General features: G+C 45.4%; 1 protein-coding gene across 1 annotated transcript in view; it reads left to right on the plus strand.

Annotated features, from left to right (window-relative positions):
- The window catches only part of ADAMTS17 (ADAM metallopeptidase with thrombospondin type 1 motif 17), a 390,285-nt gene that overhangs the window by 237,175 nt on the left and 127,907 nt on the right, over positions 1-25,203 (plus strand). Inside the window, exons 11-12 of the mRNA XM_068991384.1 lie at positions 8,681-8,782; positions 9,767-9,912. Coding sequence (XP_068847485.1) covers positions 8,681-8,782; positions 9,767-9,912 — 248 coding nt within the window. The remainder of the gene's footprint in view (positions 1-8,680; positions 8,783-9,766; positions 9,913-25,203) is intronic.

A 25,203-nucleotide genomic window follows, 5' to 3' on the forward strand; every position in this document is an offset into this window, starting at 1 on the left:
TGAACTGAACTGATTGTATATTCAGCATCTGATAATTCTATTATATAAACACTTTGAGAATTTAAATCTTTTGCTTATTGTTTCTGCTGTCACTCATGTTTCTATGCTTGACTGTGAGTTTACCTTTATTGAAGGTAACCAGGAAATTCTGAGAGCCTGAGTGATAGTTGTTTCCTTCAGGGAGAATTTATATTTATCTCAACCAAAGCCAGGAAAGGCCATCAACCCTTTTGGACTGGTTAATACTCTTCCAGATTCCCTGGTGTAATCTGGGTATCTCAGGTAGATCTTGTGACCTTGCCACCAGTCCAGAACTTATTCTCCCAAGTCTAGTGTGAAGATCAGAGCTGGGCCTCAGGGCAGCACACCCCTTGTAAGTGCTTACCACGGATTGGAATATGTTTGTAACTATGTATAACCACGGATTGGAGTATGTTTGTATGTATAAATAATCGTGTGTGTATTCTGTGTTTGCTTCCTTGAATAGTTCTTTTTACTTCTAATGAGCTCAGCAGTAAGAGTTATGTTTTACTACAATACTTATATTTGTATAGTGGAGGAACAGCCCTGCCTCCCATAGGGTATCTATTCTGACATTTGCTGGAAGCAAAAGTGCCTCAGGCACACTTCTCTTTAGAGTTTCTGTTTCCTCACTCCATGAACATGATGAAATCAGTACCTTTCCACCTCCTTTCCATTCCTTCCACCACTCAATTTTATTATTTTTATTAGTGGCTAACATTTTACCTTTAAAATTCTTATAAGTTCACTTATAAGTCTTATAAGTCACATATTCATGTCCAACTCTGTAATCCTACGGACTATAGCCTGCCCAACTCCTCTGTCTATGGAATTCTCCAGGCAAGAGTACCAGAGTGGGTTGCCATTTCCTTCTCCAGGAGATCTACCCAACCTGAGGATTAAACCCAGGTCTCCTGCCTTGCAGGCAGATTTTTTACCAACTGAGCCACTAGGGAAGCCCTTAAAATTCTTATATCTCAGTTATCATGTTTATCTCTTATGTTTTGCTCCTTTCCCAGCTAGAAAAGTTGACAAAATTGGGAGATAGGGACAATCTCCTATTGCCCCCACCCCTCTGTACCTTCTTTTCCAGCCTGTTTTTATCCATTTTTTTCTGCCTCACCTGGGTTTGTATCTGCATTCTGTTCTCCAGCTTCAGTCCTCCATTGGTTTCCTTCAATGGTTTTATCAATGTTTACTTCCAATCCTTTTCTCATGAGTTTTCCATTAATGTCTTTGTGGAGTGAAGTTCATCCTCTAGTATTTTTTCCAAGAGAGGACTTAACTCTTTATATGTTCAAAAATGTTTTCCAGTTACCTAAATATTTGAGCAGATGTTTAGTTATTAGACACTTCTTGGGTTGAATTTGTTCTTTGTGTTTGTCTAAGCATTGCTTTACTGCCTCTTGGCAGTGAATGCTGCTATAGAGGAAGGTGCATTTAGCCTAATATCTTCATCCAGTATCTGTGAACTGCTCCCTCTTTGGGAAGGTGAGGAAGAGTCTCTGGCTGCCTAAAATGTAATTTTGCTTTATCTCTGAGATCAACTTTATTAGGACTTGCCTCTGTATTCATCATTCTTCGCCTTTTTTCCTGACACAGAGCTTTGTCTTTCAATCTGAGACTGAGATCTTCTTTTATTTAAGGACAGATCTTGAATTTATATTCAAATACCTTTCCTGTTGTATTACTTTAGTTCTACTCTTTAGCAGTCCCATGCTCCTGATCCAGCTTGGGGTCCTTGACCTCGATAATCATCTGCCTCCTCATTGGGAAAGTAGAGAAGAGAAAGCCCCTCCTCCCTGCCTCCCACTTATGCTTATGTCAGCTCTCCTTTGTGTGTCTTCCATATCTGTTGTTTCCTCTTAACTTTTTAAAAATTATTCGTTCATTTCTATTTCATTATATTCACTTTTTCTCAGTCATTAGCTCTGTGTACCTCCCTGTGTGCTCAGTGGCATGTCTCTTCTTCATGCCGCTTTCAATGTGGTCATCGTTGGTCATCTGACTTTACTTTCTCTTACATTTCTTGATCAGGTTCTAATAGCTCATATTTTATCTCCTTTGACAAGACCATCTTTTTCCTGAGTTCTTGTGTATTGGCTTTTTGCAAATGCAAATTAAAAAAGGCACAACTACTGTGTTTTTAAAACTTTAATAGTACTGTGGTTGGACATTAATTAATTTTAGCCATTCCATGATCATATTGTCTGATGAGTATTCTTCATCTGCTTTCTCCCTCCTGCTTTTTCTCTCTTTTTTATTTGTAGTATCTTAGTTATATCCTGTACTGCTTCTTACCTAGTATTGTTCACTCTGAGTTATTCCTGGACCAGCTATTTATAGGATGTTCATGTCAGGAACATCCTGGTTTCATCCTAGCAGGAACTCTCCTTATGAGAAGAGAGAGAGAGAGAAAGAGTGTGTGTGTGTGTGTGTGTGTGTGTGTGTGTGTGTGTGTGTGTGTGTGTCCCAACTTACAAGGACTGCTCAACATTTAGAGTCTCTTTCCAGCTTTGAGATATGACTTCCAGCAATATGGTTTATTTGTATTTCCTTGTGAAGCTCTGATTTACCTGCTTCTCCCTGTGATAAGTCCAGATAACCTTCCATCACCAGTCTAAGTGTTTATTTATTTATGTAATAGTCTTATTGAATTATAATATGCATACAGAAAAGTACACAAATCCCTAAGTTTAGGGCTTGATTAGTTTTCATAAGGTGAATGCACCTGTGTAGGCACCACACGGGTCAAGAATGAGAATATAAATCTTGATAAGTGAATTCCCAGTCCTGTGTTTCTGACCCAGCTCAGGGCCCTTAAAGTCTGCAAATGTCTACCTCTTCATTGGAAAAGTGAGAAATATACAAATAGCTCACACAGCTCAATATAAAAAAAAACCAAACAACCCAAGCAAAAAAGAGGGCAGAAGATCTAACTAGACATTTTGCCAAAAAAGACATACAGATGGCCGAAAGGCACATGAAAAGATGCTCAACATCACTAATTATTGGGCTTCCCTGATGACTCAGAAGGTAAAGTATCTGCCTGCAATGCAGGAGACCTGGGTTCAATTCCTGGGTCAGGAAGATCCTCTGAAGAAGAGAATGCCAATCCACTCCAGTATTCTTGCCTGGAGAATTCCATGAACAGAGGAGCCTGGCAGGGTACAGTCCATGGGGTCGCAAAGAGTTGGACACGAATGAGTGACTAACATATTATGTATCACTGATTATTAGAGAAATGCAAATCAAAACTACAATGAAGTATTATCTCACACTAATCAGAAAATCATCATCAAAAAATCTACAAGCAATAAATACTGTAGAGTGTAGAGAAAAGGGAACCTTCTTACATTGTTGGTGGGAATGTAAACTGGTATAACCATAATGGAGAACAATCTGGAGTTTCCTTTAAAAACTGAATATAGAATGACCATATGATCCAGCAGTCCCACCCCTGAGCATATATCTAGGGAAAACCATAATTTGAAAAGATACATGCACCCCAGTGTTTACTGCAGCACTCTTTACAGTAACCAGGACATGGAAGCAACCTAAATGTCCATCAGCAGAGGAATGAATAAAGAAGATGTGGAACTTATATACAATGGAATACTACTCAGTCATTAAAAAAAATAATAATACCATTTGTAGCAACATGGATGGACCTAAAGGTTGTCATACTGAGTGAAGTAAGTCAGAAAAAGACGGATATCATGTGACATCACTTTATATGTGAATCTAAAAAATGGTGCAAGTGAACTTATTTATATAACAGAAATAGAGTCACAAGTGTAGAAAACAAACTTATGGTTACGAGGGGGCAAAAGTGGGGATGGCCAAGTTGGGAAAGACTTATACACACTCCTATATATAAAATAGATAACTAATAAAGACCTACTGTATAGAACAGGGAACTCTACTCAGTACTCTGTAATGATCTTTATGGGCTCAGTTGTGTTCAACTTTTTTGTGACCTCTTTGGACTGTAGCCCACCAGGATCCTCAGACTATGGGATTTTCCAGGCAAGAATACTGGGATGGGTTGTCATTTCCTCCTCCAGGGGGATCTTCTCGACACAGGGATTGAATCCATGGTGCCGGGAGCCAGTGTGAGGAATCCCGCCCGTGACAAGGTCATGAGGAAGGAAGCTGACATACGCAAGGTGTGCTCAGACTTCAGGGACCCCTCTGGAAATTCCTAAGCATGTACCCCAACAAAAATCTGCCGGTTTTTGTGCTCTGCTTTTCCACTCTTCTGACATTCTCTGGAAAAAGTCAATTCAGGGCTTTAGTCTTCTGCATTTGAAAGAGTGTTTCAATCCAAATACCCCTCTGATGGCTTTATAGCCTGCCTGCAGGACTCAGCTGCGCGTGTGATTGTTTGAGGCCTCCTGACCGCAGGAGGCACAGGAAGCTTAAAACATCCTAGGAATGTAGGGGCTTCCGAGGAGTCAAAATCTTTAGAATAGGACTGATTAAAGGTTTCATTTGTTGAGCCAATGCTTGCTGCTAAATTTTCATATCCTTTATTTTTAGATATAGTTGGTATATAGAAAAACAAGTAGTAGACCTGGTATTAGCAACATTAGATCTTTGAGTTAAGTACCTTCTTTGTTACAACCCACTGCACCTTTGTTCTATAGAGATGTAACTTTAGCGCTTTAAGGAGATGTAGATTAAAGAAAAACACTTCAGGGGAAACAAAATTAACATTCATTAAGGAAGAGAGCCAAAAAGTTAACAAGCCTCTTGGCCAGAAGATAATGTAAATCACCTGAGACCTTTTGTATACAAAATGATATACGGAAAGAGTCTGGGTTGCGGAACGCTACATAATTTTGTGTTACCCATTGATCTCCATGTTTTTATCAAAAGTATAAAAGGCCTTCTGAACAATAAAGGATGGGACCAGTTTCTCGGACTAGTCTCTCGGCCTGGTTTCTTGGGAATCTGGCTCCCCCCATGTCTCTGTCTCTCTTCTCTCCCTTTCCCTCCCTCCGCTCTTTACTTTAATTTCAGGCTGAATCTCCACCTGGGGCGCGGAGGCCCGCCAAGTCTACTTATTTGCCCTGGCTGTTAAGACCCGCGCGAAAGGGAGCCTAAGGTGAGGCACCCTTAGATATTCAAGCGAGCGCCAGTGGCCCAACGTAGATGGTGCAAATTCCTTGTCTGGAATTTTATTGGTCTTCCGTGTAACCCAAGCTATTCAGCCCTCTTCCTCCACTTACTCTTCCTACTACACTATTGTTTCTTAATCTAATCTTATATCAATCAATAAATAAGTTTTTCTCACGCGTTTCTTAATCTAATCTTATATCAATCAATAAATAAGTTTTTCTCACGCCAACACCTTCCACCCTTCGAATTCCCTTGATCCACCGGGGCTGGACCCCGGCACCATGGCTCCTGTGTCTCTCGCATTGCAGGCTGATTATTCCCCCACTGAGCCATTGGGAAAGTCCAACCTATATGGGAAAAGCATCTAAAAAAGAGTATATATATGTATAACTGATTACTATACACCTGAAACTAACACAACATTGAAAATCAACTGTATTCTGTGTGCATCTTGACTTGGCCTCCCATAGTGAACCCGTAATGCTTACTACTAATTATTGCAGGCCTTATGAATAATAATCCCATCTACTAAAAAGAGAAAAAGAAGGGGAAAGTGGGAAAAAAGAGAGAAAGCTCTGTCATACTTGCCTCCGGGGCTGTTGTGAGCCTCAGGATCACAGATGTCAGAGCATTTTGTCATTTGTAAAGCATGCCTTCTGTCCATCTAGAAGGCATCACAGTGACAGTCATGGTGTGGTCCACCCCATTTGTCCAGCTGTGAAAAGGAATCACAGAGGGTGATTGCTTGGCTTGGGCACACAGAGCAATGCTGGTGGCCAAGCTGAGGTCAGAGGCTGTAGCTCTAAAGTCATTTTTTTCCTGCTCATCCTCCTTGTCTGTTTTTAACCTGACTCCCAACACTATAGTTTTCTCTTAGTCATTTTGAACTTCATGTTGAGATCTAATAGTGTCCCATTGTTCTAATAGACCCTTATTTATCTGTTCTGCTTTGACAGGTGTTTGGGTTGTTTCCATCTTGGGAGCTAATGCAGATACTGTGGCTGTGAACATTCTTGACAGTATTTTTGGTGGACATACACACACATTTCTGTTTGATACATACCTTGGAGTAGAATTGCCGGGTATTAGAATATTCTTCTCTTTACCTTTAGTAAATACTGCCAAAGAGTTTTCCACAGTTACAGAACTAAGAATCTCATCAGTTGATGAGAGTTTTCATTGCCTCGCATCCTTGCTGACACCTGGTAGTCTCCAGGTCTTTCACTCTAGTCATTTTGGTGGATGTGAAGAGGTAGCTGGTTGGGTTTTTTGGTTTGTTTTGTTTTCGTTTTTTAGCTGGTTGGTTTTAATTTGATTTTCTCTGATGACTAATGAAATCAAGCATCCTTTTGTATTTTCTGTCCATCCTATATGTGTATAGATCCTTTTATGTAAAATGTTTACTCAAATCTTCTGCTCATTTTTCTGTTGGGCCTTTTTCTTGATTGATCAGTGGGAGTTTTTGGCTTTTGTTTTATGTATATTCTGGATACAAATCTTTGTTGGTTCTGTGCCTTACAAATCTTTCTCCCATTACAAACATCTCTCACTTTCTTACAGTTGTTTTTGATAAACACAAGTTATTTATTTTAACATCTCCCCACCCCAGCTCATTTTAATACTTAATATAGTTTTTAAATTCATCCATTTCTTTCCCTTAAATTTTATACTTTCTGTGTTCTATTTAAGAAATCTTTGCCTGACCTCATTCTCCTTTTGCTCTGATGATTAGAAAAGTTAAGATTAAACTGTCTATAAATTGCATAATAAACAGCTTGCACCAGTCTTCCTCTCTCTCCTAAGGGGCAGTTAGGTCTCCTAATCCCAAACACTCTTACCCCATAAATTCACCTCCTGGGCCCTCCTTGTCTCATGAACACGTGTCCACAAACTGACACCACCCTCTGGAAGAGCTCTCAGATCAAAGTGCACAAGATCACACATTTAATGAGATGCTGTCAGTCTTTATGGGACCAGCCAGTGCTGGGCTCCAGCCACTCATCCTGTTACTGCTCCATTGAGGGGCAGACAGTGATGGGAATGTGGGGGCTTTTCTGAACCCAAATGTGCAAAATTCCGCTCAACTCATCAGCATCTTTAAGGTCACAGAGCAGCTCCGACGTAGTTGAAAAATGAGAAAGGGCCGTGGGCTGCTCTGAGCTCATTGTCAAGCCCCGCAGCTCTGCCTTCCCTCCCTTTGCTCCTTTTTTTCTGTCCTTTCAACATCTAAACATTTTCTGACTTTGGACAGCACAGTCGCACTCTCCTCTGAGCAGATGTTCACGATTACTTGGAACAGCCGGCCCCTGTACTGAGCCTCCACACCCTGGCGAGACCGCAAGGGGACCCTTAACTGTCACCCTGCCCGAGGTGTGCCTCTTGGGTCAGGTCCCTGAAAGGGACTTTCCCACTCCCCGCAGACCTTGTCGCCCTGATTGGCTCTGACATCGTGGAAGTACTGCGTCTTTCAAGAGCCTTCAGTACATCTGTTCTCAATTTTCAGACCACAAGGCGAGGGTTTGGGTGCAAGGAGTTTATCTGGGAAGTGATCCCAGGACGCCCTTGAGGGGGCAGGAAAGTGAGGAGGGACTCAGGCAAGGTGCACTGATGTGTGGACAGCAAGCCACCCCTGGGACCCTTGGAGCCTCTCACCCAGGGGACAGGGGTCCTCCATCCCTTGTGGTCGAGATTGCTCCATAGCCAGAGGATAGCTCCTAACAACCAGGAAGTCAGGGAGGCAGCAGGTCATGCAGACATTGTCCTGCAGGGGAGACCAAGGCAGACAGGGAGAACACTGGCCTATGCCTGCTTCAGTTGTTTTGATAAATTGTCTTCTTCTGAGCACTTTCTTGTGTCTGATTAATACAAGTGGGAGTCTGTGCTTTTAAATGCCTGTTCCTGTTTCAGCAGAATTATTTTCATTATATATTCATGGATGGTAAGACATTTCTGTAGGTGCAATACTCTAAGAAGTCACACGTGGCTCAGCTGAGCTAGAAAGCAGGTGACCTTGGGGAGGACTGAAGCTTGCCTCTTTAAGCCCAGGGCGGCCCTGAGCCTACATCGCCTGCTGGACTCTGTCTCCTGAGGTCACACAGCTGCTGCACCAGCCTCTGCTCCAGAGCCAGCCGGCCCTGAGGAGGCTTGGTTGCCGCAGTTCTTTTCCTGTGTACTCTATGTGACTTGTGGGAGTCTGCCTTGTATTAATACCTTCCTACATTGAATGTGTCTACTTGTTAAGAGCTTCCAGACTCCAGCCTGTGCCAGACACCTCCTAGGCCCTCAATAGCTAGTTCAGGAACTGCTGAGCTCAACCCCCATGAGACCCGCCCTCCTAGAAGTAAATGCACGGAATTTTGTCGAGCTAAATGATCTAGTTGAAATGAAGCATCTATTTTTTTGACGTGCAGATTCATGACCCTTCCTCCTCCCCTCATGTTTCGCAAATCCAAACCCGTCAGGGGGCCCCGCCTCTGACCCTGCTATGACCTGAGTGCAGAGTTCTCGGCAGTCACGTTCCTTTCCTTGTCATCAGCATCTGATGTGTGCTGGACTGTGGTGCCTGGTGGAAGGAGATACATCCTGCAAGACCAAACTGGACCCTCCCCTGGATGGCACAGAGTGTGGGGCAGACAAGGTAACCCCACTTCCCATTGCACCTAGCAGGCAGGCAGTCCCAAGTCCCCTGCACACTGACACCTCTTCTGAAAAGTGCACTCAGGAGCCCCTGACGTGCCCCGGGCCACCCCAGAAATGCCCTGGAGCCCACTTCAGGCAGGGAGGGACGCATTCACCACTCTCCTTTTCCTCTTATACAATAATCATTTACTCAATATTTTTATTAAATTAACTCCTTTTGTTACATGAGTGAATTTACTTGAAATGTTTATATCAGCAGACCGTAAATGGAAAAACAGAATTACTTGCCATGCACAAATCCCTGTCATAAGATGATTTTAATGAGAATGGTTCTAGAGGTGAAGTGCACCAGCCTTCACACCGATCTTCTTTAACAGGAGAGATTGAAGTGTTGGAGGTGGTCAGGGCCAGCCGCCACAGTCTGAGGCTTTCTCTTTAGTCTTACTGTAAGAACTGAAAGAGAGGCTATAATCACGACTGTTTAATCACATCTTGTGCCCCAGGGGTTGTGCTGCACACTCTGGGAAATTATTTTCAAGGATTGGCTTTCTCTTATCCTCAGAAGGAGCCATGGTTCTCTCATGTGGCCCCAGCTGTGTCATCTCCCAGCACCGATCCCAAATCTGAAGTTCAAAACTACAGAGCCAGGAAATACTGCCTTCCAGAAAGAGGCTCACACTAAACAGTTTGCAGAAGGTGAAGTCTCTCCATGAGCCCGTGCATTCATCCTTTTCTTGGAGTTTTGAAAACCTGCACTGGACACATCACTACGTTTAGGGCAAAATCCAAACCCCAGAGCCTTAGAGGTGTCAGGTTGGATACGGAAGGAATATCACCAAAGTTAGCAAATGTACATACCCCCAAATAGTCTGCTTTTGTGTAAATTATAAAAATTGGGGGCTCTGGGGGGCATGGTGTTTTCTCATGTGGAAGGGATCAGTTACCCATGAGTGAGCAGCTTTGCCGCCCTGCTGTGTTTCAGTGGTGCCGCGCGGGGGAGTGTGTGAGCAAGACACCCATCCCAGAGCACGTGGACGGAGACTGGAGCCCCTGGGGCGCCTGGAGCATGTGCAGCCGCACGTGTGGGACGGGAGCCCGCTTCCGGCAGAGGAAATGTGACAACCCTCCGTAAGTCCCCCTCCAGCCTTCTCCCGGGTGCCTGGATCAGGGTGTCCAAAGTGCAGCTCTCACTGCCTTAGCAGGGCAGTCTGTCTCCACTGAGGCTTTTAGCTGAAGAAGAGTGAACTCCAAACAAAGGTCCCAGGTGCCGGGCCTTGTGTACTTCAAATGGCATCTCAGCCCAACAGAGCTCTCTCTGTGACAGGGAGGCAGTGAGTCCTGTGGGGAGCTGGCTCGTCTCCCTTGCGTGGGCCGTGGCAAAACCGTTTGCCGAGACAGCTGGATGACAATCCCTCCTGGCCTGCTTCGAGGCTGCCTTAGAGGAGGGTCATCCAGGGAAGCCAGCAGACCTTTGGGAGAACGGGGCTGACTTTCAAATTGGCTAAGAGCTGAACTGGGAGCAGCCTGGCTGTTGAAAAGTCACAGAGCATTTGTGCATTTGTGGGTTCTGCTCTTGTGTATCCAAATATCTTTTACCTGTCCTGTTAGAGCTGACAGAAGATAACCTTTTGGGTTGTTCTTTTTTCCCTCATAGGCTTCCTTTTATTGACTATGAGAACACTTTGTTCACCTGTGATAACCCTGCTCACCTCTATACATTTGATCTGAAAAACTCAGGGCTAGATCTTATCCTCAGTTGTAGCAATTCCTTTATCACAGGTTTGGCATATTTCTTCTCTTGAAATTTCCAACTTTTAATATTCCTTTAAATAATCTGTTTTATATCTTGTGTGCCATTAACTACATCACATTACGCTTGAAAATGAGAAAGTTATAAATTATGACTAAAAGGAAATGGTTTATATCAACAGTTAAATCACAGTAATGAGTGATTAGCACACTTTTCTTGTATTTAAAAATTCTGACACCCAAGGTATATCCCAGACCAATCAAATCACAAAGTCTGGAGGTGGGGCCAAGGAGTCAGATGTGTGAATCTCTCCGGGTGATTCCAATGTCCAGCCAAGGCTGAAAACCTCTGGATTAAAGGAAAACTTGCACTCACAGTTGAGGCAATGCCGAGAACACTGTACTCTCTGGTAGCACCGTAAGAATTGGTGTTACGTACCATGTCTTATTAAAACTTCTCCTTCCAGCACCTAGCAGAGTGCCTGATGCATGGTAGGTAGATATTTAAACTTTTAGAAGTGAGTTCTTAATTAAAAGCGTAGGTGGTATATTACGATTTTCCAGAGAGGCAGAACCAATATCCATATATATATGATTTATTATCAGCTCACATGGTCCTGGAGGCTAAGAAATCCCTTGCTCTGCCACCTGCAAGCTGGAGGCCCAGGTGTAATTCAGTATGAAGGCCAGAGAACCAGGGAGCACATGTGTAAATATCACTCCAGGGGCGGGAGAAGATGAGAGTAGACATGCCAGCTCAAACAGTGAGGGCTTTTGTTCTCATGAGGCCCTCAGTTGGTTGGGAGATGCCCACCCACATTGGGGAGGACATCTGCTCTAGGAATCCACTGATCCAAAGGCGCATCTCACCCAGAAATACACTCCCAGACACTCCCAGGAGTAGTCTGTGGCACCACATGGCCAGTCAAGTTGTTATGTAAAATTAGTCATCATAGGTAGGCAGATGATTAGAAAAGCTATTTAGCTAAGTGGTGAGAAATTAATAGTGGTTTCTGTTTTTCCGTTGCTCTGTGATGATGGTAAAATAGTTCCACCTCTGGCCCAGAAGAAGAGAGCTCTGGGTTTGAAATCATGGTATGGAGATTTGGGCCTGGTTTGGTTGGTTATTGGTCCTGTGACCTCAAGGCAGAAGATCCTTCTCTCTCTGCATCTCAGTTTCCTACGTGAGAGGACGTAGAGCATAGTAGGTATAGTAGGTACGGTAGGAGGAGCTAGGCTTCAAATCCCGGGGCCACTTTTTATAGCAACATGTGACTGTTACCTGCTTATTATCTAAAAACTGGAACAATCCATGGGGATCCACATGGAGTGCATGGCCTATATTTAATTCATGACCCCTCTTGATGTTAGCACTAAGAGAACAGGGGCAAGACCACACGCCCTGCCTCCTACCTTGCTGTTTTGAGGCTCAGAGAAGGAAAGGCTTTGTCAACTGCAGAGCACAATTTGCAAAGGCTGTGGCTGTCATGGGTGTCCCATGTTTCTGATTGGAGCTCAGGTGCCCTGATCGAAGACTGCTGTCCTTTGGCACACTGCATACTTCATCTCAGGTGACACCAAATAAACGGCATAGTAGAGGAGTATCTGACTCTTTAAATACCTCTGAAAGGACTCTATGTCCCAACAATACAATTGCATTTAGGTAAAGGCTCTGTTGCAAGAATAAGATGTTATTTCGAGCATGTGTGCTAAGTCGCTTTAGTCATTCCAACCATTTGTCACCCCGTGGACTGTAGCCCTCCAGGCTCCTCTGTCCATGGGATTCTCCAGCCAAGAATCCTGGAGCAGGTTGCCGTGTCCTCCAGATCTTCCCAGCCCAGGGACTGAACCTGCATCGCTTCAGTCTCCTGCATTGGCAGGCAGATTCTTTACCACGTACCACCTGGAAGCCCAAGATGTTATTCATATTGATTAACTGTGTTGGGCACAACTTTCATGGGACCAGATTTTGTGTTTTGTGAAGATGATGTTGGCTAAGGTGCCCACGTGCTTTGTCCCCACCCCTGATGCTCTGCTCTGGGACACTCCAGGGGCATTTTGTGTTGGCCCCAAGTGTCCAGGGAAGCTGGCATCTGGTGAGGGCCCCTTTGTGCCCTGTTTTTATCTTAGTCCCACCAGCCACAGTTCCTTGGTTTTTCTCTTGGACACCTCAAACCTAACATTTCCTAAACTTCCTTCTCCCTTCCCCTTAGTTCCCCTCCCAGCCCACGTCCCCTTCAGTAAATAGCACCACCAGCTGTTGCATAGCTTGAGTTCAAAGCCCCGAAGTCCATATGTGTCCCCTTGTCCCTTCCCTTCCTCCTCCGCATCTGACTGTGATAAGAACAGGGCACACGGGCTTTCACCAGGTGCCAGCTCCCTTCTAGGCATTTGCACGTAGTAAATCACCTAAAGCTGCCATAAGGGAGAAGCATTCTTTTTTTTATCCCCATTGTACGTGTTAAAAACCAAATCATATGGAAGTTTAGGTGACTTGCCGCCTGTAGTAAATCACCTAAGCTGCCATGAGGGAGAGGCATTCTTTTTTTAATGCCCATTGTACGTGTTAAATAACACTGAATCGTATGGAAGTTAGGTGACTTGTTCCAGGTCACACACCTCGGCAACAGCAGGTCAGGTTTGGATCCAGCAGCAGTGTTCCAGGGTCTTTTCAAACCATCAGCATCAGCCTCCCTGTATCCCCTGTGCTCTCCCTCCCCAGATTCATTCTCCACAGCAAGCCAGAGACATCCCCTCTCTTGTCAATTACAATCTCTTCTTGCTTCAGCCCTCCTGGTCACTCCCCGCTATACTCAGAATGAAATTCGTGCTCTTCACTGTGGCCCCAGTATTACTTCCTATGGCTGCCATAATAAATTACCAGCACTTGGTGTCTGAAAACAACACAAATTTATCCTCTCCGAGTTCTGGAAGCCAGGAGTTTGAAATGAGAGTGTCAGCAGGGTTGATTCCTTCTTGAAACTCTGAAGGAGTAGCCCTCACTGGCCCCTCACCCACCCCAGCCCTCCCCTGGCAGCTGCCAGCCTTCTCTGCCCCGCAGACACACCGCTGCACCTCTGCCTTCACAGAGGCATCTTCTCTATGCATCTTTTCACTTCCTTTTCTCTTCTCAGGACACTAGCCATTGGGTTTGAAAGTAAAAGTGAAGTGAAGTCGCTCAGTCGTGTCCAACTCTTTGCGACCCGTGACCTGTAGCCCACCAAGCTCCTCCGTCCATGGGATTCTCCAGGCAAGAATACTGGAGTGGGTGTGGGCAAGCTCAAATTCAGAGATCCTGATGATACCCATCAAGACCCTTTTCCCAGATAAGGTTGCATCTGCAGATTCTGGCCGGGTTTGTCTTTGTAGGAGAAGGTGCCTCCCTATCCAGCCTTCCTTTCTGTGCTCAGACACCAGCCCCGACCCCCACCCCCTAGTCAGTGCCCCTTCCCTCCCCCCAGCTCCCTCTGCCCTCTGTGTCATCTCTTTAGACTGGCCTCTTCTGACCACCTTACTGTCTGTGTGCGTGCTTGCTGAGAAGAGGTGGCTGTTCTGATCTTCTAGTACTGCAAAACACACACTTAATCTTGTCTTCCCCCCAAAACACAAGCGTGATTGTGAATTATTAGCCAGAAAAGAGGATCACCAGGTAGGCCCCTTCCCTTGTACCGTCTCTCGTCACAGAGGCCCACGGGCTGTGAACAGCCAGGGGTGGGGTCCAGGTGTCTCTGGACCCGGGGCCATCTTCTTCCAGCCCGGCCTCCCAATGAGGCCGTGTCACAGCTGAGGTGCTCAGAGCCCTCTCGAGAGCAAGCTCCAAACATAATCCAGCCTTGTTTATTCCAAGTGAGAGAAACAATATGCTTTCACTCCTATAATAGTTACGCCTTGGTCGTCAGCTCAGTCTTTCACAATAACCGTGTGGCTCCATCTCCTGTTCTGAGCAGAAGGGTCAGGCTCTTTGTTGCCTGTAATTTTCTACAGGGTTTCCCACCTTTGTGGAGCCACCCAGGTGAACGGGAGGAGAAGGGACCTGCCTCGGGAGCGGCTTCGCAGCAGGCCTGGGTGCTTCCCGGGAGCAGCAGGAGCAGCGAGGGTTTGCTCAAGTCCAGGCAGCAGCTGTCAGCCTGTTTTTGCGGAATGGCCTGAGGTGGTGATTGTTACAAAGCACAGCTGATGGCGGCCCTGAGCCAAGCTCTGACCAAAACAGCATCCTCTCCCCGGCTCACTCCTTAAATCACCACGCTCACTGCCTTGAGAGCTCCCAACGATGTCCAAATCTCATTGCTATGTGCGTCTCAGACTTGGAGCACTCCCACCACCATCTCCCCACCCCCTACACTTTATATTCCTGGCACCTTTCCCATCTTCTGCAGCTGGTTTATTCACTGTCCAAAATACTGGCAAAAGAGTCCCCCCATTTTTTCTCTAAGTCTTGGTCTTTACAGCTATTGGAATTTTTATTTCTTGCCAACTGACATCAAGGCTTTGGGGAGCATCTACGGTTTTCATCCAGCTTCCTAAGCTTGTCCTTTCGTGCCTTAATTTGTGTCGCTGTTAGTGCCAAGACTGTGAGGCAGAGAACTCATCTCTGATGCGAATTCTGATACCCCATTAAGAGGCTGTGTGAGGGGAGGGCAGAGGAGTAGGGCAAAGAGAAAAGGCTCCACTGAACTTGTGTGAAGAGCCGGCTCTGCACAAGAAGGACAGGGATGTGAGTGGATCTTAGAAGCAGGGGGGCGTCAGGGTTCACCATACAGCATCCACCCGTGAGCATCAGAATGGACAACAGCCTGCCTCCTAAGACCCAGAGCAGTGAAGTTATGTGCCTGTAATGGCCTTTTGCTTCCACAGTGAAACCCCTGTATGTGTGCTTTTAACATACCTGGTGTTCACAGCAAAAGTTTTTAAAAGTCCCAGTTTTATTCACTTGAGCCTGAATTACATGTGTTGCTTGGCACCTTTCCGAGGCGGCCTTAACACTAGGACGGCAGCTGCCCTGTGGCACTTTGAATCCCTAGCTTGCTTGCTCCTCGGAGCTTTTGGTGCAAGACCAGGAGGTGAAGCTGACTCTGCCATCTCTCGGTGGTGAGTGGGTGTCAGCCACTGTGGTGACTTTATCTTCTCATCTACCTTCATTCAGTCGAGCAGAGCAGAAAACCAAGCCTTGCCTCCACTCAGCTGCTGCTTGCTTTTCCTTCCACTTGAATGCTGCCTGTCACTCAAAGAAAGGGCACACCTGCCCCCTGTGACTCTGAGCAGCCCTTCGGCCCCCTCTGCCCTGCCCTGGGTCTACCTGAGGCCCTTGGGACCCACCTGGCAGGAGCCGGGCCCACCCTCACAGGAGCTCAGAAGGACTCAGCTTTCTGCCCACTTTCCGGTTTCCCCCTTGGATCATCCCTGCCTAGTGCTTTCCCCTGTTTTAAATGTCTTTCTGATGGTGTGACGTGCAGAAAGGGTGTCTACCCCTGAGTGCGTGGCTCCCAACATAGCCCCACTTGCCATGGTGGAACGCGTGTGCTGGGTGTGTGTGCAGGTCCATTGACTCGTGGTGCACGTGTGAGTGGCTGAGGGCCTGGTTTGCAGAGTGGCTGTGGTGTCCCCCTGCCCTGAGCAGCAGTGGCCTCCGCCAGCCCGCAGCCTCCCCAGTGCTCTCCATGTGGTCGGTGTGTAGTGTGTGTCAGTGAGGTTGTCCTGTGCGTCTCCTTCATAAGCAGTCAGGCTGAGCAACTGAGTGTGTCTGTAACTGCCACTTGGATATCCATTCCTGTGGCCTCCCTGTGCCAGTCATTTGGGTTTATGTCTAAAGTCTTACTGTATTTGTGTTTGTAAAGTCCTGATAGAGTACAGATAGAAACTGGGGATTGATATTGGAGCATCATCTTGAAAATCCACCACGCCCCTAAAGCCTGTCTCGGTGAGTCAGGCTGGCCTTCCTGGCCCCACGACAGCCAGTGGGTGGCCCCCTTCCACAGCCTGCTCCTGCTGCAACCAGGAGTGCTGTGAGGCACACTTTCTTATCTCCACCTCTTACTTCCCTACTGAGAAGTTGTTGAAAACGTTGGAGCTTTGGTTTCCTCATCTGAAGGACGCAGTCAGGACCCCCCCATCTGATTCTTTCTGCCAACTTAACGAGGTAATGACTATCAAGAGCGGGCAGAGGGTGTGCCCTCCGGCATATTAGCCTGTGATCACAGATGATGTAAAAGTGCCTCTGGCCTTCCCTCTGTCCTCAAGGATGAGATTTCAGTGTGCCGCTGCCTCCCCTTCCATTTACATAAGTCTTCACGGAGCCTTCTGGCCCCTCCAGCCCCTGTGGGAAAGACTGAGGACAGACAGCTATTCTACCACAAATCCCGCCATGTTCACCATCCTCCATTTTAGCCATGTCCAGCTTGGTTTCTCTTGTTTTAGCCTTCCTCGGTGCTTTTTATTTTATCTACAGTGCATGACTAGAGGTAAATGAGAACCCTGCCCCTCTGCTCCTCAGACTTGGGGAGGGTTATCTCTCCGGCCTGTGTTTACAGGTCCGCTACAGCATCTCCTGAAGGCCCATGCAACTCAAATGTGGTGCACTCTCCCGTGTGCCTTCCTTGGTAAAGCTGGTCCCTCCTCCAAGTCCTCCCCCAGAACTTCTGTTCATAAGCCACTGTGGACCTTCTCATCAGACACGCCCTCCCTCCACAAAGATTCTCATGCATCTTCTTCATGGCGTGTATAGAGGGCCTCCTTCTGGGGTCTTGGCACCACTGTGTACCCAGGAGGCCCTCACTGGTGTCACAGTAACACTCAGATGGCCCGTATTATTGGCACCATCTTAAAGAGTGAGTCAGCTGAGCACAGAGTCCTGCCACAGATCAACCTACCAAAACTCGGATGATGTGGGTACCAGGTCATGCTGCTTGTGGCTTGCTTCTTCCTTTTCCCATGCTGTTCAAAATAGTGACCAAAAGGAAAACTGAAAAAAAAAAATCTTTTAGTCATTTTTTTGAACAGGAAAAGCTTAATGTAAAAAAGCATTAACTTTAACAGGTGGTTGGAGTATAGGGGAATTAGCTGCTAAGAGGCAAAGAACTCTAAAAACACAGAAAGAGTAGGTACAGGAAGCAGCCTCTATCTTCAGGTCTGAGGCAGGGCACCCAAGGGCAGAACAAGTATGGATGAGGGTGCCTACCTCACTCACACACCCAGGGCTGAAATTCCTTGGACCTGTTGGAGAGCGTACACCCAGGGCCTGCTGGATGAGGGAGAGGTTTGCAGAGATGCTGCACTGGTAGAACTCTCTGGAAAGCCATACTTAGGGATGTCAGAGAAAACTGTCCGAGAGTGAAACTGCATGTGATACCGGACTGAGAATTTTCCCAAAGTGTGGTGTGCTTGGAAGCTGCCTAAGGAAGGTGGGCATCATGGGCCAGTAGGAGCCTGCTGGGAGAAGTCACATACCGGAGTCAGAGCCAAAGCCTGTCCCTCCTCTGGTGTGCTGTGCAGTCGCTCAGTCATGCCTGACTCTCTGCAACCCCACCTACTGCAGCATGCCAGGCATCCCTGTCCTTCAGCATCTCTCAGAGCTTGCTCAAACTCATGTCCAGTGAGGCAGTGATGCCATCCAGCCATCTCATCCTCTGTTGTCCTCTTCTCTTCCTGCCTTCAATCTTTCCCAGCATCAGTGTCTTTTCTAATGAGTCAGCTCATCTCATCAGGTGGCCAACATATTGGAGCTACAGCTTCAGCATCAGTCCTTCCAATGAGTATTCAGGACTGATTTCCTTTAGGATGCACTGGTTGGATTTCCTTGTAATCGAAGGGATTCTTAAGAGTCTTCTCCAACACCACAGTTCAAAAGCAGCAATTCTTCAGCACTCAGCCTTCTTTATGGTCCAACTCTCACATCCATACATGACCACTGGAAAAACCACAGCTTTGACTAGACGGACCTTTGTCAGCAAAGTAAGGTCTCTGCTTTTAAATACACTGTCTAGGTTTGTCTAGGGCTTCCTTTATGGATCAGCTGGTAAAGAATCCACCTGCAGGAGACCTGGGTTCAACCCCTGGGTTGGGAAGATCCCCTAGAGAAGGGAAAGGCTACCCACTTCAGTATCCTGGCCTGGAGAATTCCATGAACTGTATAGTCCATGGGGTCGCAAAGAGCTGGACACAACTGAGTGACTTTCACTTTCACTTCTAGGTTTGCCATAGCTTTTCTTCCAAGGAGCAACTGTCTTTTAATTTGATGGCTGCAGTCGCCATCTGCAGTGATTTTGGAGCCTAAGAAAATACAATCTGTCATTGTTTCCATTGTTTCCCCATCTATTTATCATGAAGTGATGGAATCCAATGCCATGATCTTCATTTTTTGAATACTGAGTTTTAAGCCAGCTTTTTCACTCTCCTCTTTCACCTTCATCAAGAGGCTCTTTAGTTCTTCTTCATTTTCTGCCATAAGGGTGGTGTCATTTGCATCAGTTATCAGTTGAGTCGCTCAGTCATGTCCAACTGTTTGCGACCCCTGAATCGCAGCACACCAGGCCTCCCTGTCCATCACCAACTCCCAGAGTTCATTCAGATTCACGTCCATCGAGTCAGTGATGCCATCCAGCCATCTCATCCTCTGTCGTCCCCTTCTCCTCCTGCCCCCAATCCCTCCCAGCATCAGAGTCTTTTCTAATGAGTCAGCTCTTCACATGAGGTGGCCAAAGTACTGGAGTTTCAGCTTTAGCATCATTCCTTTCAAAGAAATCCCAGGGTTGATCTCCTTCAGAACGGACTGGTTGGATCTCCTTGCAGTCCAAGGGACTCTCAAGAGTCTTCTCCAACACCACAGTTCAAAAGCATCAATTCTTTGGTGCTCAGCCTTCTTCAGAGTCCAACTCTGACATCCATACATGACCACAGGAAAAACCATAGCCTTGATTAGATGAACCTTAGTCGGCAAAGTAATATCTCTGCCTTTAAATATGCTATCTAGGTTGGTCATAACTTTTCTTCCAAGGAGTAAGCATCTTTTAATTTGATGGCTGCAGTCACCATCTGCAGTGATTTCGGAGCCCCCAAAAATAAAGTCTAACACTGTTTCCACTGTTTCCGCATCTATTTCCCATGAAGTGATGGGACCGGATGCCATGATCTTCGTTTTCTGAATGTTGAGCTTTAAGCCAACTTTTTCACTCTCCTCTTTCACTTTCATTAAGAGGCTTTTTAGCTCCTCTTCACTTTCTGCCATAAGGGTGGTGTCATCTGCATATCTGAGGTTATTGATATTTCTCCCAGCAATCTTGATTCCAGCTTGTGCTTCTTCCAGTCCAGCGTTTCTCATGATGTACTCTGCATAGAAGTTAAATAAGCAGGGTGACAATATACAGCCTTAACCTACTCCTTTTCCTATTTGGAACCAGTCTGTTGTTCCATGTCCAGTTCTAACTGTTGCTTTCTGACCTGCATACAGGTTTCTCAAGAGGCAGGTCAGGAGGTCTGGTATTCCCATCTCTTTCAGAATTGTCCTCAGTTTATTGTGATCCACACAGTCAAAGGCTTTGGCATAGTCAATAAAGCAGAAATAGATGTTTTTCTGGAACTCTCTTGCTTTTTCCATGATCCAGCGGATGTTGGCAATTTGATCTCTGGTTCCTCTGCCTTTTCTAAAACCAGCTTGAACATCAGGAAGTTCACAGTTCACGTATTGCTGAAGCCTGGCTTGGAGAATTTTGAGCATTACTTTACTAGTATGTGAGATGTGTGCAATAGTGCGGTAGTTTGAGCATTCTTTGGCATTGCCTTTCCTTGGGATTGGAATGAAAACTGACCTTTTCCAGTCCTGTGGCCACTACTGAGTTTTCCAAATTTGCTGGCATATTGAGTGCAGCACTTTCACAGCATCATCTTTCAGGATTTGAAACAGCTCAACTGGAATTCCATCACTTCCACTAGCTTTGTTCATAGTGATGTTTTCTAAGGCCCACTTGACTTCACATTCCAAGATGTCTGGCTCTAGATGAATGATCACACCATCATGATTATCTGGGTCATGAAGATCTTTTTTGTACAGTTCTTCTATGTATTCTTGCCACCTCTTCTTAATATCTTCTGCTTCTGTTAGGTCCATACCATTTCTGTCCTTTATCAAGCCCATCTTTGCATGAAATGTTCCCTTGGTATCTCTAATTTTCTTGAAGAGATCTCTACTCTTTCCCATTCTGTTGTTTTCCTCTATTTCTTGGCACTGATCACTGAAGAAGGCTTTCTTATCTCTTCTTGCTATTCTTTGGAACTCTGCATTCAGATGCTTATATCTTTCCTTTTCTCCATTGCTTTTCACCTCTCTTCTTTTCACAGCTATTTGTAAGGCCTCCCCAGATAGCCATTTTGCTTTTTTGCATTTCTTTTCCATGGGGATGGTCTTGATCCCTGTCTCCTGTACAATGTCACGAACCTCATTCCATAGTTCATCAGGCGCTCTATCTATCAGATCTAGGCCCTTAAATCTATTTCTCACTTCCACTGTATAATCATATGGGATTTGATTTAGGTCATACCTGAATGGTCTAGTGGTTTTCCCTACTTTCTTCAATTTAAGTCTGAATTTGGTAATAAGGAGCTCATGATCTGAGCCACAGTCAGCTCCTGGTGTTGTTTTTGTTGACTGTATAGAGCTTCTCCATCTTTGGCTGCAAAGAATATAATCACTCTGATTTCAGTGTTGACCATCTGGTGATGTCCATGTGTAGAGTCTTCTCTTGTGTTGTTGGAAGAGGGTGTTTACTATGACCAGTGCATTTTCTTGGCAAAACTGTATTAGTCTTTGCCCTGCTTCATTCTGCATTCCAAGGCCAAATTTGCCTGTTACTCCAGGTGTTTCTTGACTTCCTACTTTTGCATTCCAGTTCCCTATAATGAAAAGGACATCTTTTGTGGGTGTTAGTTCTAAAAGATCTTGTAGGTCTTCATAAAACCCTTCGTCAGCTTCTTCAGCGTTACTGGTTGGGGCATAGACTTGGATAACTGTGATACTGAATGGTTTACTTTGGAGACGAACAGAGATCATTCTGTCGTTTTTGAGATTGCATCCAAGTACTGCATTTCAGACTCCTTTGTTGACCATGATGGCTACTCCATTTCTTCTGAGGAATTTCTGCCTGCAGTAGTAGATATAATGGTCATCTGAGTTAAATTCACCCATTCCAGTCCATTTTACTTCGCTGATTCCTAGAATGTCAACGTTCACTCTTGCCCTCTTCTGTTTGACCACTTCCAATTTGCCTTGATTCATGAACCTGACATTCCAGGTTCCTATGCAATATTGCTCTTTACAGCGTTGGACCTTACTTCTATCACCAGTCACATCCACAACTGGGTATTGTTTTTGCTTTGGCTCCGTGCCTTCATTCTTTCTGGAGTTATTTCTCCACTGATGTCCAGTAGCATATTGGGCACCTACTGACCTGGGGAGTTCCTCTTTCAGTATCCTATCATTTTGCCTTTTCCTACTGTTCATGGGGTTCTGAAGGCAAGAATACTGAAGTGGTTTGCCATTCCCTTCTCCAGTGGACCCCATTCTGTCAGACCTCTCCACCATGACCTGACCATCTTGGGTTGCCCCACAGGCATCACTTAGTTTCATTGAGTTAGACAAGGCTGTGGTCCTAGTGTGATTAGATTGACTAGTTTTCTGTGAATATGGTTTCAGTGTGTCTGCCCTCTGATGCCCTCTTGCAACACCTACCATCTTACTTGGGTTTCTCTTACCTTGGGTGTGGGGTATCTCTTCAGGGTGCTCCAGCAAAGCGCAGCCACTACTCCTTACCTTGGACGAAGGGTATCTCCTCACCGCCACCCTGCCTGACCTTCAATGTGGGATAGCTCCTCTAGGCCCTCCTGGGCCTGCGCAGCCACTGCTCCTTGGGCGTGAGGTTGCTCCTCCCAGTCGCCACCCCTGGCCTTGTGCATGGGGTTGCTCCTCCCGGCTGCCACCCCTAGCCTCGGGCCCGGGGCGGCTTCTCCCGGCCGCCCCTGGCCTCGGAAGCAGGGTAGCTCCTCTCGGCCATTGCTGCGCCGTCGCAGCCTGGCACTCTTGGCCACTGCCCCTGACCTCAGACGTGGGGTAACTCCTCTTGGCTGCTGCCCTTCGGGCACAGGGTCCTCCCAGCTTCTGCCCCTGACCTCGGACGTGGGGTAGCTCCTCTTGGTCGCACTTAGTGCACCGGTCGCATATATCCCCTTATATTTGCAGTATTTTATCATTTGCATATCTGAGGTTATTGATATTTCCCCTGAAAATCTTGATTCCAGTTTGTGCTTCATCCAGCCCAGCATTCTGCATGATGTACTCTGCATATACGTTAAATAAGTAGGGTGGCAATATATTGCATTGATATATCCTTTCCCAATTTGGAACCAGTCTGTTGTTCCATGTCCAGTTCTGACTGTTGCTTCTTGACCTGAATACTGATTCTCAGGAGATAGGTAAGATGGAATGGTGTTTCCATCTGTTTAAGAATTTTCCACAGTGTGTTGTGATCCCCACAGTCAAAGGCTTTGGTATAGTCAATGAAGAGAAGTAGGTGTTTTTCTGATATCTCTCTATCATAAAAGCTGGTTCTAAGAAAGCTTAGCATCATGCTATCTTGAGAGCTTCAGTTGTTCATACGGCTTTAATTGTTCACGTGGCTTTGAGTTACCATCTTGTCCTTTCATTTGAACTTGAAGCATTTATTGTGGGGCATGTCTGATGATTCAAAAAAACTTCCTCAACTTTTGCTTATCTGGAAGTATCTTAATTTTCCCCTTCATTTTTGAGTGAAAGTTTTGCTAGGTACAGAACTCTTAAGTTGCTAGATTTTTTCTTTGAGAACTTTGAATGTATCAACCCACTGACTTCTTGCCTCCAGGGTTTCTGACTAGAAATCGACTTGTAATTTATTGAGGATCTCTTGTCTGTGATGTCTTGCTTCTCTTTTGCTGCTTTCCAGATTCTCTTTTTGTCCTTTAACAGTTTAATTATAGTGTATCTCAGAGAATTTGTTCTATTTGAATTATAGATTCATGTCTTCAACTTAGGGAAGCTTTCAGCCATTATTTCTTCAAATAATCTCTCACTCCTTTTTCTTCTTCTGAGACTCCCTTAATGTGTTTATTTGTCCCCTTACTGATTTCCCACAGAGCCTCTCTGCTTACTTGTCTTCATTTTTTTTTTCCTTTTCATTCCCTAGACTCAGTATTTCAATTCATAGGACAAATTCATAGAACAAATAGATATTCCTGATTTTTTTCTCCCGCCCTTTCAAATATGCTTTTGAACCCACCTAATAAATTTTTCATTTCAGTTATTGTACTTCTCACCTTCAGAGTTTTTATTTCAGCATTTTTGTTTCCTTTTTGTAATTTCTATCTCTTTATTGATATTCTCCTTTTCACTTTCATGCATTGGAGAAGGAAATGGCAACCCACTCCAGTGTTCTTGCCTGGAGAATCCCAGCAATGGCAGAGCCTGGTGGGCTGCCGTCTGTGGGGTCGCACAGAGTCAGGCACGACTGAAGCGACTTAGCACAGCACATTGATATTCTCACTTTTTCATATATCATTCTCTCTACCTTAGTCTATATACCTTCAGCACTTAGAGCATCTTAAAGACCATTATTTTGTAATCTTTGTCTAATAAGTCCAACCTCTGGGTTTCCTTAGATACAATTTCTACTAATGCATTTTGTCCCTTTGAATGGACCATGGTTTCCTGTTCCTTTGTATGACTTTTGACTGTTTTATTGAAAACTAGACATTTGAATCTTGTAATGTACCGCTGGAAATCATCTTTTTCTCCTTCTTCTCAGATTTGCCATTTCTTTGCTCTTGAAAAGTTTCTCTGTGCTGGGATCAACCTGAAGAGGTGTAAGGTCTTTTCTGGCATTTTCTGAGCCTTCATCTTTCCCTGAGCATACCTAGTGCCTTTCTAAGTATTCCCATATGTGCAGTTGCCTCTGAATAGCCTCATCCTTAAATATCTGGCTCCCAAAAGGAGATAAAGATTTTTTTTAATGTATTGCTCATTGAAAACCCCTCTGGGTATTGGTTGCAACAGTGGTGGCCAGCTCCTATGTTTATACCTCAGAAATCAAAAGCAGCACTGTGCAATCAGAACACAGAACTCAGAACACAGATATTTGGAAGACAAGGTCCTTATGGTCCACACTGACTCCAGCAAGTCACACCAGAAATGCAGGCACAGCTATTTGCTATGTGACTGGGACATGGGGGGTAGAGAGCCCCTATCACACTCAAGACTGAAATTGACCAAAATCAACCATAACTTACCAGCCAAGCTTTCTGTTGGAGGCTGAAAGCTTTCCAGTAGACTCCAGAGTTTCAAAATGGTTATTTCAGTCAGTTTCTGCCAATTACATTTGTCTGGGTGAAGAGATAGATTCTTGGTTCTTCTACTCCACTGTCTTCCCTGACATTGCTTTCTATTTTGGTCCTTTTAAGATAAATTAGTTCAATTTATATAGATCAGTTCAGTTCAGTTCAGTTGCTCAGTCATGTCTGACTCTTTGTGACCCCATGGACTGCACACCAGGCCTCCCTGTCTATCACCAACTCCCGGAGTTTACTCAAACTCACATCCATTGAGTTGGTGATGCCATCCAACCATCTCATCCTCTGTCATCCCCTTCTCCTCCTGCC

Source organism: Capricornis sumatraensis, chromosome 19, assembly GCF_032405125.1.
Source record: "Capricornis sumatraensis isolate serow.1 chromosome 19, serow.2, whole genome shotgun sequence".
Lineage (NCBI taxonomy): Eukaryota > Metazoa > Chordata > Mammalia > Artiodactyla > Bovidae > Capricornis > Capricornis sumatraensis.